This window comes from Rattus norvegicus, chromosome 18 (assembly GCF_021556685.1).
Source record: "Rattus norvegicus strain SHRSP/BbbUtx chromosome 18, alternate assembly SHRSP_T2T, whole genome shotgun sequence".
NCBI lineage: Eukaryota > Metazoa > Chordata > Mammalia > Rodentia > Muridae > Rattus > Rattus norvegicus.
In genome coordinates, this window is record NC_141551.1 from 31,210,158 (window position 1) to 31,226,394 (window position 16,237).

The following is a 16,237-nucleotide window of genomic DNA, read 5'->3' on the forward strand; positions in this document are numbered from 1 at the left end:
TTGTAGGAAATTGTCAAATGAAAGTAGCTCTAATGAAATGGCCTGTGCTATGTGCTTCCATTTCTGTTTTGTGGTACAGAGGGTCAAACCCAGGACTATTTGTTTTCTAAAAGAAACATATGTATATGTCATATATATGCATAGACTGGAATATATGTATATATGTATACACACACATACACATGCATATACAATTACACATACATATGCATATATATATTTTAGTGGCATTAGAAGTTGGCTATATCGGCTGGGGATTTAGCTCAGTGGTAGAGCGCTTGCCTAGGAAGTGCAAGGCCCTGGGTTCGGTCCCCAGCTCCGGAAGAAAAAAAAAAAAAAAGAAGAAGAACTTTTAGAAGTTGGCTATATGGTAAAAAAGATTTACTGTTCAATATATATACATGTTTTCCTTTTCTCTTGTTGTTGGTGTTTGTGTGTGTGTGTGTGTGTGTGTGTGTGTGTGTGTGTGTGTGCGCACTCGTGTGTGCATGTGTTCAGCTGCATGTGAGTATCTGCACGTGTGTGTGTATATATGCCTTGCATGTGTGTGGATAGAGCAGAAGTTGATGCTGGCTGTCTTCCTCTATCATTTCACAGCTTCTTTTTGAGGCCAGGACTCTCTGCTGAGCCTGCAGCTCAGATTCCACTAGACTGCCCGGCCGGCGAACTCCAGGGACCCTCTCATCTCTGCTCCCCCATTATACGCCGGGCTCACACCTTCATGCCTAGCTCTTTATGCAAGTGCTGGAGATCCGAACTCAAGTCTTTCTGCTCACATATCAAGCACCATAACCATTAATCCACCTCCTAGTCCCTCATTGATTTTTTTTCAATTAAGTATACTTATTAACTTAGGCAAACCAGAAAATATTTAACTGGGTCATTTTGGAAAAATGTAAGCTTGGGTAGTGACTTTGAGTTTCTTAATTTTGGTGAACTAAGTGGTCCTCTGAAACTGGTTTGGTGTGGTCTAAGGCAGCTTCCTGTTAGGAGCAGTTTCCTTCGGCTGTGTCTCCTGGTTTTTCTGGATTCCTGTGGTGGAGGTGGGAGAGTTCCTAGACAGGCCTCATCACTCACAGGCCTTCTTCAACACCGTGCTGCCCCCCTCAGTGGATGTTATCTCACTAAGTTCTGCAGAGGTTGGGGGCAGGGTGGGGAGAAAGGTCAGAGTTCTACAGAGATACCCAGATGCCACCAGGACATCCCCTTAAGAGAAGGAAAGAAGGAAGGAAGGAAGGAAGGAAGGAAGGGAGGGAGGGAGGGAGGGAGGGAGGGAGGGAGGGAGGGAGGGAGGGAGGAAGTAGGTATAGGAACAGGCTAGTCTTTGTGGAAATGAGGTAACCTGGGTGGTTGTGTTCAATTTAGTTTGGACATTAAATGAATTAAAATGGACACATTCAAGTTATGAGCCGTGCTTCATCCGCGCTATAAAAAGCCTTCCAGCTGGACTGTAATTCGACTCTCCTCCCTGTAATGTTATGCAATATTCCTATGGTTACAGAGCCCAAAAAAGTGGAAGCTAATGATTAGTTTTCTAAATGCGGTTCATGGAGCAGTTCACAACTCTCAGACCTGCCAACTGCCGCTGATGTCCTTGCGTGTTCTCCTCTCTGGGGTGGGAGTTGGATCATTCCTCAGAAAAATGTACAGTAACGTTTGTCCTGAATCCAGAAACCAAAGAGTGCAGCAGTGCTCATGCGCCTTGGGGACAGAGTGGGGGAAGGTCACGTCAAGCACAGCGCCTGGATGCCTCGGGCTTCAGCAGTCTGTCCATGTCTGTCTGCAGGAGGGAAACAGGAAGCTTCAGATGACAGAGAAGGAAAAGAATTAATGTCTCAGAGATCAGGACACTAAGAAAATAACATTTTTAAACCTTTAAGGACATCCGCTATAAGAGGACTGACTGCATGTGATTTATCAGTCCATGAAAATGCTTCTTCGTGGTTTGTTTTGTGCATCCAGAAAGTTGCCTGTGGTCATGTGTAAACATCGCACAAGTGACCTGCCTTTATGAGCTACAGAGTTGTAAGCTAAAGCCCTTCTCTGCTTCATCTGCAAATGTATGTCAGTGGAACAGCCTGCATAGGAGGGGCTGGTGGCAAATGTGTGTTCTCTCTTGAGAATTACAGGTTAAATCCTTAAGCCATTCACGAGTATTTGACCTCATCCCACTAGCATGAACGTGGGTTCTTTCTCATCAGACAGAACAGTATGCTGGTGACTCATCTCCTTTCCCAGTGGAAATGCACTTAGCCCTATAGGCAGAAACCCTTGCTTGGCATTCAGTCCTCGGAACTATTGAGAAAGAGGTAGTCCGGTTTCAGTCTCTATTTACCTGACATGTCATTTAAATATCAAACTGGAAAACCAGATCTAAGTCACTGTGTATCTTTTCTTACTCCTTCAAAAGGTGGGGAATATGAACTAGGGACAGCCAAGTAAAGGCACACCACTTCTCTGGAGTGCTTGTGATTCATTCAGATCTGAGCCAGTTCAGCCACTATGTATGAATGTAAGGAGTTTTCTAAGAGACAAGGAGTGGTGGGAGGCAGAGGGCTGGCTTGTTTGACTGAAATGGAATGCCTAGGTTCAAGTGCTGAGTCTGTCATCCAGTATCTCTCTCTCTCTCTCATATTCTCTCTCTCTCTCTCTCTCTCTCTCTCTCTCTCTCTCTCTCTCTCTCTCTCTCTCTCTCTCGCTCTCTCTCCTTCTCCTTCCTTCCTTCTTCTTCTTCTCCTTCTTCTTCTTCTTCTCCTTCTTCTTCTTTTTCTTCTTCTTCTTCTTCTTCTTCTTCTTCTTCTTCTTCTTCTTCTTCTTCTTCTTCTTCTTCTTCTTCTTCTTCTTCTCCTTCTCCTTCTCCTTCTCCTTCTCCTTCTCCTTCTCCTTCTCCTTCTCCTTCTCCTTCTCCTTCTCCTTCTCCTTCTTCTTCTTCTTCTTCTTCTTCTTTTTCTTCTTCTCTTCTGGATTTGTTTTATAGGCTAAGATTCTTAATGGTGGCACTTGGCACTTACACAATCTTCTGGCATCTGTCATACCAAATGGCACCTTGTCTCCTAGAAAAGTCTTGAACTTTGTGATGACTAGAATAAGACCAGCCCTGAGCCATCCCTGAGTTGGTTCACGGTACCCTGAGTTGTACCTTTGAGCTGTCTGTCTTGACCTCACCTCCTAACTGTAGATAGAGTAGTAAGAGAGAGAATCCCAGTGAAGAATGAGGTGCCATGCAGAAGAGAAAGGGAATGTGAGCTGGGCTGGCTGGGCACGACCTGGTCTCCAGGCTGCTTGTGGAAAGGTGGGCTTTGCCTTCACACACCTAAAGGCTCTACTGTCTCCCCATCCCTTTTGTATGTGACCTGCCCCATCTTGCCAGTGACAGTGACTCCCAGTGGCCCATGAAGCTGTTCATTCTGCGGTCCTCTGCCGTTTATTCTCACAGGTTTGCACGCAACTCTGGACAGCTATGTGAAGTTTTCTCTGTCAGTAATGTGTTTACTCAAAATACATTTGCCTAAAGTTGCATGCAGGAAGAGGCTGAGGAAGAAGTTCTCAGGAGTAGGTATGATTATGGCAGTACTCATTGTAGTTAAGTCAATTGTTTAAAAAAATGATAAAAATAATGGAATTAAACCATATACAATTCAGAAAATATAAAAACCACAATTCTTACCACTTTAACAGCCATTATTACAATTTGAAACTGCTTGCTTTCAGCTATTTTTATGTCTCAAAAATGTTTGAATCCTGTTTTTCTTTACTTATCATTATGTAATACAAGCATTTTCCATGTCGAAAGTCATCAGTAGTAATATAATGTTAAGTTTATAAAGTGGCAATGTGATATTCCATCCGGGAGGTGTACTGTAATTCACTTCGCTACTCTCCTCTGATTAGACATTTAGGATGTCTCGTTCTTTCACTTTCCCCACTGAAGAGTGTGCGTTGCATGTGCCTGGTCTGCACCTTGATGATTGCATTGTTTTATTCTCTAAAGCAAAATGGTGAGAAATGGAATTACTAGTGAGCAGGATCGGAGTGAGCATCTCCAGACTCTAGATGATCCACACTGTCAACTTTCCTTTCAGTCTGTCACAGTGATATCAGCTGCCTCTAGGAACGTACGAGCTGAATGCCTTCGCCATATTCTTCTAACAATAGATACTTGGGTTTTTCAATGTTTCCCTGATACAATATGCAAAATAAATGTCTTGTTTTCTTAACTTTAGTTTTCATTTTCCTAGTTAGTGGTGAGGCTGAGTGCTTTTGTGTATGAACGTTTGCCACTACCACTCTTCAAACTTGGTTTTGTTCATTGTCTTTTCTTCATTTTAGACCCCAAAGCAGCGTCTGAGACAGAAACTGACATCTGTGCCGAATGGGAGATAAAGACCGTCACTAGTGCTCTGAAGACCTACCTGAGGTGGGGATTTCCACTATAAGCCACCTAGTTAGCATGCGGTCAGGAAGAAAGCAGTTTTATTTGCAGCCTCCAGAGAGCTGCTGGGTGGGTGTTTGAGATGTGGGAACTGCCTCTGTGTGAGAGCATTAAGTTCAGTGGGTCAGGCTGATCGTAAATTGCTCAGGGTTGATGAGCTGTCACTGAGGTATGGTGCTGTGAGTGATTTAGAAAGCCCCGCTCTTAATGAGATGCATTAAGATGATTAGCCTTAGACATACCCTAAACCGTGGCCTTCCCTGAATGATCTGTTAAAAAAACAAGAGCTGCTATGTCACTCAATTGAGCAGACTTGATCAAATGCCTGGTTTATGGCGACTGTTTTGAGCTTTACACACAAAAATACATTGCTTATATTGGTCCTTAAAAATGAGAGGGTAGATGTGGAAAAATTGCCATTTGAAAACTATTGTTTCAGGGAGGAGAAAGGAAATATTACCTTGAACTATTATATATACATATATGTCTATATATAGACTACTGCTTACCACTACCTACCAACACACACACACACACACACACACACCACACACCACACACACACACACACATACACACACACCACATAGCACACCACACACACACCACACACACACCACATAGCACACCACACACACACACCCCCCCACACCACACAAACACACACACACATACACACCACACACCACACACACACACACACACACATACACACACACCACATAGCACACCACACACACACCACATAGCACACCACACACACACCACACACACACTACATAGCACACCACACACACACACCCCCACACCACACAAACACACACACACACACCACACACCACACACACACACACACATACACACACACCACATAGCACACCACACACACACGCACACACACACACAGCCCTGTAACTTATACTCAGTAGGAACACTGTATTCCGTGCTGAGATCATATGGGAGGATAGCTTATAGCCTCAAGCAGAGGAGAACTGGAATCGTACATGGAATAAGCCTCTATACAGGCTTCACGAGGACTCATGTGGCTAGGCTAAGGAGGCCACAGAAAGGAGTTGGTAGTGCAAGCTTTCTTTGGGACATTGTAACAAGTGATACAGCACAAGGGGTGACTAAGAGCTGAGCTAGGGAAGTTGGGGTAGCTATAGAATGAAATTGGAGCCACAGATGATGAAGAGTCTGTTTGATTCTTACCTGGGTTATCAGGAAAAGCTCATTTGTACTTAATCAGGTTCACACTCAGCTGGTACATGTCCCGTAGCCCTCTTATTCTGTGAAGTAATATACCTCTTGGAAACAAAACACCTAGGGACATTTTTATGGTGTTTCTAGAAGCACTGATTTCAACAACAAACTCCTGAAGAAACGAGGGTCTAAAGCAGCTAGTGTAGATATGTAGGTACTATGTAGATAATTGCTTGTTTCTCGACATATCCGAAAGCGCTCTTGTTTGTGGGTGACTAGCAGGCCAAAGGGAGGTCTTGGGGTTTGTGCTGCACTTTTGCCTATCAGCTCTCGATGCCTGGTGACTGATACGTAGCTGTAGCCATCTGCTTCAAAAAGAGAGAAGGGCAAAGCTGTGCAAATGCCCACACCCCCAGCATCTGGGGAGTGGAAGAGAGATAGTGAGTTCCAGTTCAGCCTCGGGGACATAACAAGATGTGACGTTGAGGAAGAGGTGAGGAAGAGGTGAGGAAACTGTGAAACAGGATTTCAGGTGAAATGTCACGTGCTTTCTGTCCCACTGCTACCCCGAGCTGCTGTTTCTCCTCGCCCTGAGTGTTTGAAAGGTGCTGTGCTGTTTTGCAGTACTCAGGGTGCTGCTCAGTAAGAGGGACCATTTTACTGTGGAGCTGACCTGTCTGTGTGTATATTTTTATTCTAGAATGCTTCCAGGACCGCTCATGATGTACCAGTTTCAAAGAAGTTTCATCAAGGCTGCAAGTAAGCATCTTTTAGTTGAAGTTTCAAGGAGAAAAGAATAGATTTTTCTATTTCGAGGAACACCCAGAATCCCAATATAAATACTACCTAGCCTGTCACAGTCTGCATATGAATGTCTGCCTACAAGCCGACGAGACTCTGTCACAAACTGAAAACGAAGTAGAATCAAGACCGCCAGGGGCCTTACTAACACTGCCACTTCCTGGTGGAAGAAAAAAACTTAAGAGCTGGTTTTCTTGGTTGGAAGGGAAGGGAGCAGAAGAAAAGTGAGATGAGACAGAAAAGCAATTTTGCCTTTCTAGTTTTGATAATTGGAGTTGTAACTTCTTGGAGCTTTCCATCCTTAAAGTAACATTCCACAAAATGAATTAGACATTGTGTGTCTCATAAACTGAGCAGCAGAAGTGTTTCTTTGAGTATGGCACCCTTTGTGTAACAGTCCTTTTCCACCATGTCTTCCATTTACAGCTTCTGATCATTCTTTGTCTATATCATCTCAGTCCTAGTTCACATTACTGCTATTAAAACACATAGGGATTAGGTTCAAGCTGCCCTAAGTCTATTGGAATCTGTCTACGTCGGGCAGACCAGCAGCGATGGGCAGTTAGATTCTCTATCAGATTTAAACCTGGCAGGACTGCTCTTGGTATTATGATGCCCATAGCTTGTGCCTCTCCCTGGATACTTTTAGCCTTTAGGGTTTGTTTACCCTGGTAACTACTATTGGCCTAATTTTTTAGAACCCAATGTTCCGCTAGTCTCATATACCTGAGCTCGTTCTTTCCAACAAGGAAGAGAAAGGCACGGGAGAGAGCTAGGAATGAAGATGGTGTTTATGTGGATTCTTTCTCAAGAGAAATTCCAAACCCATAGCAACCATTCTCTAGTTAAACTTCACATCAGTTCTATAAATAGATATGGTGAGTATTAGCAGTTTATTTCCCAGAGAAACAAAGCTTCCCAATTTGAATCAAAAAGTGCAGGCTACAGAGTGATAGAAAGATTTGAATGTTCTATCTGCCACTGTGTTCTTCATATTCAGCTGGTGTGTTACTTGTAACTTAAGCATGGTGGTGGTTTTTTGTGCATCTGGATACATCATTTTGAAATTTGAGACCTTGGTGATGTTCACATAAGATCTGTTTACCACTTCACAAGTGCATAAAGTTCCTTCTTTCCTTGAAATGAAGTTGGCCCTCTAGGGAGCCAGCTGCTCCCGTGTTTGTTCCTTCCCTGGGTATGTGGTTGACCAGCTCCATTTCATCACAATCATTAGCTGGATGAACTCTGGTACAGAAAGCACACTGAAAGGCCTTGTGGAGCCTGCCACGCTGGTCCTAAGCACGCATGTGAGGCACAGTGGTGAATCCTCAAGAACATCCTTCCCATGTTACTGCCAAGGCTTTAGTTCCCCCTTGGTCTTGTCCAGTAACTTAGCTGTGACTCCAATAAAATGGTACCCCTCTTTTTCACAGAGCTGGAAAACCAAGAGACTCGCGTCTCTGAGATCCATAGCCTTGTTCATCGGCTCCCAGAGAAGAATCGGCAGATGTTGCAGCTGCTCATGAACCACCTGGCAAAGTAGGTTCCTCCCCCACTACAACTCTCTCCTAACCCAGGAGAGTTCTGACCCCCACAGGAAGTCAGTGTGTGTCTCCCACTGTGACGTCAGGTAGGCTGGAGGCTCAGGAAACAAATTCGTGCAGTGGTGACTGTAGAGAACACGTTTCGTGCCAAGCGGCCTTTGCCAAGGAACCACAAGAAGGCCACAGTGCAGCTCACCAGAGGTTGCAGGGTGACTCTCCAATCCAGACTATGTCAGCCATTATTCCTGGTTACCGTGAAGTTTTCAGGGTTTAGACCTTCTTTTGTTGTCTGAGGAAAAGTGATATGTTGTGTGGTTATAGAACTTGGATTTGGAGCAAGAATGCCCTGGTTCCAGAAGTGTCTGTTCTTAAACCACGGACAAGCCACAGCTTTACCCACTTCTTCGGTTCCTCATTCACCAAGTATGGATCTTGTCTTCATCTATTAGGCCATTGATTTTTAAGCTTACCTTATTAAAGCCTTTGAAGAAGCCTAGAGAACAAGGGACTTATTTTTGGCAAATGTCCTCTTGACCTGCAACATCACCCAAGTGTTGAATAAGGGGCTAGTTTTTGTGCTAGAAGTTTTAACAGCACTGTGATGCTTTTTAATTTTAGTGTTTTCTGTTGCCTCACCCATTTCCGAATAGCCTTGAGGAATTGGTGTTAGTCATTACGTGTATGCTGTGTTCTGACCTTTCTTAAATTAAGTATTCTTCATTATAGTAAGATGGTGGTGGTGGAGTGTCAATGTAGACTTTACTCATTCATTAAGCCCCACCCTCCCTGAACTGACGTGCTGTAAATCTTCCCTTAACCAGTGCTTTGCTCATGCCATTAAACCAAACCTTTGGGACAAGCCGACGCTCACCTGCGGGAGACTGTTGTGGTTAGTTTTCCCTCATCTGTTAAGCATCTCATGCTACCTTCCATTGTGGGGTGCACATACATATACCATAAAGATTTATAAGGCTGTTATAAAGAACCAAGGGTATTTTGTGCATTGGTGAGAAGCAAGAGGGCAGAGCCGAGGAATTTTCCATTATTAATTACTTTTTTGTGATGTCATAGCTGGACTGCATATTCAGAAATAATTAGGAAGCATGGTCCAGGACACGTGAGTTTGCAGGGAGAATACCTCCAGAATGTCCAAAGAACACCATGACGTTTGCTTAAAGTAATGGGAGCACAGAAAGCAGTTCCCAGTGCTCTGAAATGAACTTGGTGCTTGCTCCAAACAACCCAGAGTTGAGCATTTGCTACCCTAGAAAGCTGGTTTCTGTCATTGCAAACAGAGCTTTGCATCCTTCAGGTACTCATTAAAGTAGGAGGTTCCAGGGGCACTCTCTGCTGAGTATATGAGGAGGTGCAGCAGCCTCTTAATTTCAAATGGCCGTGAAGCCTGCTGGGAGCAGGTGGGAGAGAGAAGGGCTGGACACTAACTGAAAGCTGGTTCTTTACATGCAATGAGATCGGAATGGGCTTAGTTGGATCAAAAATCAGTGGTGATCCAACAGAACCCAAATCGAAATTTTTCCATTTGTAAATTGTCCCGAGGATTGAGACTCTAAAGAAGAAAACAGTTAAAGCAATAATACAGTAGTCCATGCTCTTTCTAATTCAGGACATAATACAGCTGGAGAACATGCAGGTTGTGCCCGTGGTGTGGACCTGTTGCTTTGTTTCCCCCAACCCGTCCCCGGGGTTTGTTTATTTCATATCTGGAGCCCTTTGTGTAATTTGGTGATGGGTGCCTTGGCCTTCTGCCATTTCCTTGTTCATTTAAGCATCAGGATGTCTACCAGTCACCTCACTCCTGTTCCTTACTGTGGGTTGGAGCTGCTGAGGTGAAGCAGCCTTTGGGCCACAGAGCTGGCTTCCAGATGAGTTTTCAGTGGCGCTCAGGGGAGTTCTCAGACCACACTTGAGCTGAGCTCCACTTACACTGTGGCCCTTATTTTAGAGCCCAGCTGTAAGGGAAACTGAACCTGGGGCAGCGTTGTTTAATTCCAGTGTTCTCAGGTTCAGACTGAGCCTAGGATTGGCCTGGGCTATTGTTCCCTGGCCACTTGCTTAATGGGCAGCTTCCTTCCTAAGTTTTGGTTTCAGGGCCGACTGCTGGAAAACCCAGTGTTTACTTCTCTCCTTACCTACTCTTCTGCCTGTAGATCTCAGCCTTTGGTACAAAGTCAGGCAATATGTATGATAACTGTTTGTTTTATATTTTATAAAGTTTTATATTTATATAAAATTTCTAGGAATTTTATATTTAATCTCAAGAAAAAGTACATCTGGGGAATTGGCAGAGGCTTTTAGGGGAAACATTAAAACTCCTGACCTCTAAAGCAAAATGATTACTAAAATGTATCCAAGTCATGGAGAACTTGGGTCTGTTCCAGACCTCAGGGGGAACATCAAAATTACAGGCAACCATGCGCATGTCTGTGTTGATCCAGCTTAAATCTACTATGATAATTAGATGTTTTCTATCTGTGCCTTGGGATCAGTGTGCAATCTGGAGTCACTCGCCTGCATATGCGCCTGGAGTCACCGCAGATGCTTGCTCAGGCTGGCACTTCTGGGCCACACTGAGACCCTTCTAGCAGCTGCTGCACTTCTGGGTTGTTTTCCAGGTAGATAAGACATAAGACACAGACGACCTTTGAGACCCACTGGCCTGCAGCAGGAGAGGCCATACATAAAACATTGTGAGGAAAGGGAGATGATATTAAAAAGGAATATGAGTCGGAATTTTGAAGTACATTAATGATGGAAGAAGAAAACTGACTCTTCAAATACAAAAGATACCGTTGCTATTATTAAATCAGTCTTTTAAAAATCTTGTCTTTGTTTTTCCAGATTTGGTATTAAAATTTGGTCAGATTTAGACCTCTAAGCACACAAATTTATTTTACAATAACACATAGCCCACAAAACATTTTCATTATAAAGGAAGTCATGTTCAGCTAGCTTTGGATCTCTTTAGTTCTACTTCCTTATGTCTCAGTTTTCTTGTGTGTGTGTGTGTGTGTGTGTGTGTGTGTGTGTGTGTGTGTGTTTATGTGAGAGAGAGAGAGAGAGAGAGACAGAAAGACAGACAGAAAGAGAGACAGAGAGAGAGAGAGAGAGAGAGAGAGAGAGAGAGAGAGAAAGGGAGAGAAAGGGAGAGAAAGGGAGAGAGATTGAGATTTTCTCTGTCTTCACTAGGTAGGCATGGGGGCAGGTATGGCTCAAAACAGAAACAAGAAAGAAAATTCCTGATCTTATAATTGTGGAATAAAAAAACAGGGGATGAGTAATAAAGACAGACTTCACCATAGTTTCCTAATGTTTACATATTTGATGGTTCCAAGTATGTTGGCTATCCCCACACATATCATTCACAGTGGCTCATCCTTAACTTTATTACAGTGTCTACACTCTGTAGGAGGATTTCACAGCACTCTCTATATATCAGGGGTCAGTATTAAAAAATAACCTTTTCAGAGCTGGTTTTCCCAAAACACTTTGTAAGAAATAAATCTTACTGTTATGTTTTTGATAGTTTCCCAAGTGTGGCTTAGGCGATCTGACATTGTTTAGGATGTTTTGAACATCAATTAAGAGAACTCCTAATTCAAAATGGCTTAATAAAGGAATCTATTCTTTCCTTACAAAGACTCAGCCTTGGGAGCTGGTTAATTTGTGGCTTCTGAAGGCCCCAGGTTATTTCCAGCTCAGCCAGCCTCCTCTAGAGGCCATAAGATGTTACCTTGTGTCGTCAGTGCTTGGCAGAGATAGAAGAAACCGTGTTTCTTCTTGAGCCACTTCAGGAGTTACAATGATGCTCTCCAAGATGTTCTCCACAGACTTGCCAACACATTTCCTGGTCCCCTTGGTCCAAAACAATTATGAGGAAGAGGGGAATCTTCATGAGTAGGTTACAACAGACAGGATTTACCCGAACTACCGAGGGAAGCAGACACTAACTAGAATGAAAAACAGAATAGGAGCTTTCTGTAGGCAGCCTCATGTAGGCAGCTTGTAGTGTCTGCTCCTAGGAGCCTTAGTGAAGTCATAGTGAGCTGATGTTAGGCTCACTAGAGATCTTCCTGTGGTATGATGACTCATCTGGACACATGGGACCAAATGGCCAACTTCTGTGGTTTTGGCTTATGTATATCGAATTATGAGATTTGGGGGTTAACGACTAATAAAGAAGGCAAATACGACTTTGTGCTTATGCCCCTCCCCCAATTCCTGGTTATTTTCGTCCCTCTATTATCTGATGTTTATTTTGACCATCTATCATGTGGAACTTTCTGAAAGGACAACAGTCTAACAATTACAGGGATCATGAAAAGAAATTGCAGGGCAAACACAAACACTTGGCATGGAAGTAAGAAAGACTTTCTTTTTGGCAGAAGTTTTTAAGGATCTGGTGGCTTTGATTTTTTTTTTCTCAATCATGACTGAAGCCTGAGTCCTTGCATCCTTCAAATCAAGAAGGGAACATCCAAGTTTCTTTTAGGATCTAGAATCAGTGCGTTGAGCTTATGTAGAAATGTTGTGGTTACAAGGCAAGGTAGACCTTGGCTCCAAAAAGAGTAGCACCTAATGGTTAAATAGCCTTCCATGATATTCTTAGAGGGTCAGCAATAAGGGAGGTGTGTACTTATACACACACTGGCACATGTCTCCCACATAACTCTACTGTGCTCTCTCCATCCCAGGCTCCAAAGATAAAAGTCAGAATGAAGTATGACTGCGTGAGAAATGCTAGTGCTTTCTTCTCTGCCAGTGGTGCTGTAGAACAAATAGCAGTGAGAATTTACACTCGCACTGAGTGCACTTAATGTTTCTGATACAATTGCTGTCAGAGATGGAGACTCCTACGGTTTCTCAGGCTGCTGTCCATCAGCTGTGTACCCCGTTTCCCAAACCTATGTTCTCTCTGGTAGCCGCTAGACACTCTACTGCTGCCATTGTGGGAATGCATGGCTGCTGGGCCACTGGTGGTTCTGGCTTGATATCACATGGGGCCATATTCTGGCTGCTAGTTCCAAGCTGGCTTCACACTCTCAGTCCTCTGCCTCAGCCTCAAAAGTGCTAGCTTTGCCAGCATGCATCACCCAGTCCAGTTAGTTTCTATTCTATAAATCCACATAATTCTGTTTTCATCACTAACTCCCCAGACTGCCTGTCTTTCCCAGGCTTCTTGCAAAGGCCCTTCCCTGGTTGTAGCAGCTGCTTCCGCTCTAGTCCACAGAGTACAGCCCCTGCAGGTAAAGAACTCGAAACACACTGTGTTCCAACATATGACTGACTCACCCGCATAAAAACAAAATGATAAAAACTCCAAAAGCAGTTTCTCCATTGTCATTCTATAAAACGCTTCATACAGTGTTCAGCCCCTTTGGACGTCGCCGCCCTGTCTTTGTCTCTGTAATCACCCTGGCCTCTCTATTACGGGCTGCATTGTAGATGGCACTATGGGATATTGGTTGGTCATTTCTCAAGCATCTTCCCTGCTCCATCTTTTCCCTTTGCCAGTCGTTTCCTCTCTTCGGGAACGGCCACTTCATACCCTCTGCCTGCTCAAAACTACCTCATTCAGCTTCAGCCCAGATCATCACATGCTTCAGTCTGCAAGATTCCTGCCTGCTTCAAGCGCCTCTCACGTTCCTGAGCTCCCATTATCTTCTCTGTTCCCCTTTTATGAGTATCACGTTCTGCCCTCGGCACAGTTTGCTGACTGTCTCTCAATCCTATTAGATCAGAAGCTTCCGGGGGAGAGTGTGTGTGAGCATGCAGTCCAGCTCCCTTGTCATCCTTTCTTCCCTATACGTTGCAAACCAGCCGCTAGCTGGAGCAGCCCACATGTGTTCTGTCCCATGGTACATTGCTGGTTGAAAAGTTCAAACAGGTTTCAGGCGCTTCTAAAGGGGGTAACTTTACTTGAAAAATTCCAACGTCTCTGTTAGCAGTTGGCTAGAGCTGAGGAGAAGCCACACTATCCGCCAGGGTGCGCATCTCCAGTTTCCCATGGACCTCCGCGGTCTCTTGTGCCTGGCCCAGTTCTTATGCCTATCACTGCCTCGTCATGATGCAGGTGTTAGGCTTACTAACAGCCTGCTTATCTTCAAAGAGAGTTTGGGGAAGGGCTAGGAGAATTGCTGCCCTGACCGCCTCTTTTATTCTTTTCTCAAGAATGGCCTGCTTTTTATGGTAGGTTAGAGGTCGCTGCAAGAACCAAGTGATACCGTTTGCAACAGGTTTCCTTTTCATCTTTCCAGGGCGGGGAGACATTGTTCTGTTCTGTTTTGTTTATTTTAAGACTAATAATTCTCAAAAGACCCTCTCAGCTATTTTTGGTAGAGCCAAAGGAAAACCTGTTCAAAGGGGCAGCAGAGAGGACAGCCACATATTTTTTGTTTTTTTGTTTTTTTTTTCCGGAGCTGGGGACCGAACCCAGGGCCTTGCGCTTCCTAGGTAAGTGCTCTACCACTGAGCTAAATCCCCAGCCCAACAGCCACATATTTTAAAGCAAGCAGACAGCTATCACTTTAAATCAACGGAAGGGCAGGAGTAATCATAGGTCAATCTTTAGTTAGCCCACTTGTCAAACCGGCAGCCCGAGAGCTTCATGGTGTATGGCCTTCAGGATTAGGGTAAAAGAAAGAGACAGGAACACACACACACACACACACACACACACACACACACAAACACACACACACACATACACAGCCTTATAAAATCAAACTTTTTAGGAATTCACCTTCCTCATTGATGTTTAGTTCTTCCGCTCACGTTTGGATTTATTTCTCAGTGACTTTCCTGTTTTATAATTTATCTTTTTATAACTCAAGGAGCCAGCCTTGGAGTTCTCCTCTCACATTTTGGAAAGGGTCCCCTCTCTTTCCTTCTTAGTTCCTGCCACTGTCTTCTGCTGGTAGTATTGTAAAAGCAAGAATAACGACGACCTGCTGTCTTAGCTCCTCCATTGCCAGGTGCAGCAGAGCCCGGGGTTGTGCACTGGCCCTGGGAGCAGTGATGAAGTGCCCTTGGGGAGCTGCAGGCCCCTCTGGCCGAGCACCAGCGTGCTGTGCACCACAGGCTGAGTTCTCCCGAGCTTTGCTTGCCTGCTTAGCTAGGTTTGTCTTCCCAGCTTGGTCTCCAGGTTCCTGGGCACCTGAGAATGACCTTGAGCTCTTTTTGAGGGAGCAGTGAGTGCACGTTGAGATGGTGCCTTGTGGAACCCAGGCTGGCCTCAAACTTTTATTTTATTTTATTTCATTTTTGTTCTTTTTTTTCCGGAGCTGGGAACCGAACCCAGGGCCTTGCGCTTCTTAGGCAAGCGCTCTACCACTGAGCTAAATCCCCAACCCCTGGCCTCAAACTTTCTATGCCGCCAAAGATGACCTTGAACTCCCAATCCTACTGTTTCCACCTCCCAGGTGCTGAGATTACTGGTGTGCGTCATTATATTAGGTTTACTGTGATCAAACCAAGGGCACTGTGAATGGTAAGTAAGCAGGCTACCAACTGAGCCCTGTCCCTACCACATAAAATACTTTTCTTTTTCTCATTTACACGGAGTGGTTTCTCACCAATTCTTCAAGTAGTTGTGGTTCATATGTGGTAAGGCAGACTTGTAGGAATTTGGAGTTCATCTCTGGGCACTGAGAGCATACTGGAGCCAGAAGGCCTGCTTTGGATCTGTTTTCTCCCATAACCTTGCAGAAACCAATGCCTACCCCCAACCTTTCTGTGTGTATGAATGAATATATGGTGGAGTTAGGGGTGGACCCTAGAACCTCATATATGCTAGGCAAGTGTTTAACCCTTGAGCTATATCCCTAGCTCCATATGGCCTTTCGTTGTATCATAAACATTTAAGCTAGAACAGCCTCTAACTCATGTTGGGCAGTTGTTGCCTGATATTATAGTTTCCCAATCATAGTTCCAGACCTTCGTAAACTCTAACAGCCAACACAGAGAAGCACACATTAAAATGTCAGTCAACACACACACAGCCCTGAAACCAGGTTAAAGCACTCCAGTGGGGAAGCCTGAAGGCAGTGGGTGGGGGAGTGAGCCCAAGGCGCAGACAGTACACAGCCTCATTTGAAAAAGGTCCAAGAGCTTGGACAGACATTGGCTGCTTAACTCCTACTGTGTCTACTTTATTCTGTCTGAGAACGTTCTAGTAAACTAGTTTTTTCTTCTTGGGAAAACCAAAGTAAGATGATAATAGCACCTGCTGTCCTGGAGT

General features: G+C 44.4%; 1 protein-coding gene and 1 long non-coding RNA gene across 2 annotated transcripts in view; one reads left to right on the top strand and one right to left on the bottom strand.

Moving 5' to 3' along the window:
- Positions 1-16,237, top strand: part of Arhgap26 (Rho GTPase activating protein 26) — a gene marked incomplete at its 5' end in the record, with an annotated part of 285,967 nt that overhangs the window by 137,057 nt on the left and 132,673 nt on the right. Inside the window, 3 exon segments of the mRNA NM_001395140.1 lie at positions 4,330-4,417; positions 6,336-6,394; positions 7,870-7,975. Coding sequence (NP_001382069.1) covers positions 4,330-4,417; positions 6,336-6,394; positions 7,870-7,975 — 253 coding nt within the window.
- On the bottom strand, positions 1,398-12,030 carry LOC120098335 (uncharacterized). Its single transcript, XR_015642920.1, has 3 exons — positions 11,732-12,030; positions 10,510-10,657; positions 1,398-1,780 (listed from the first exon to the last, which is right to left on the bottom strand). It is a non-coding gene; the product is annotated as an uncharacterized LOC120098335 (long non-coding RNA).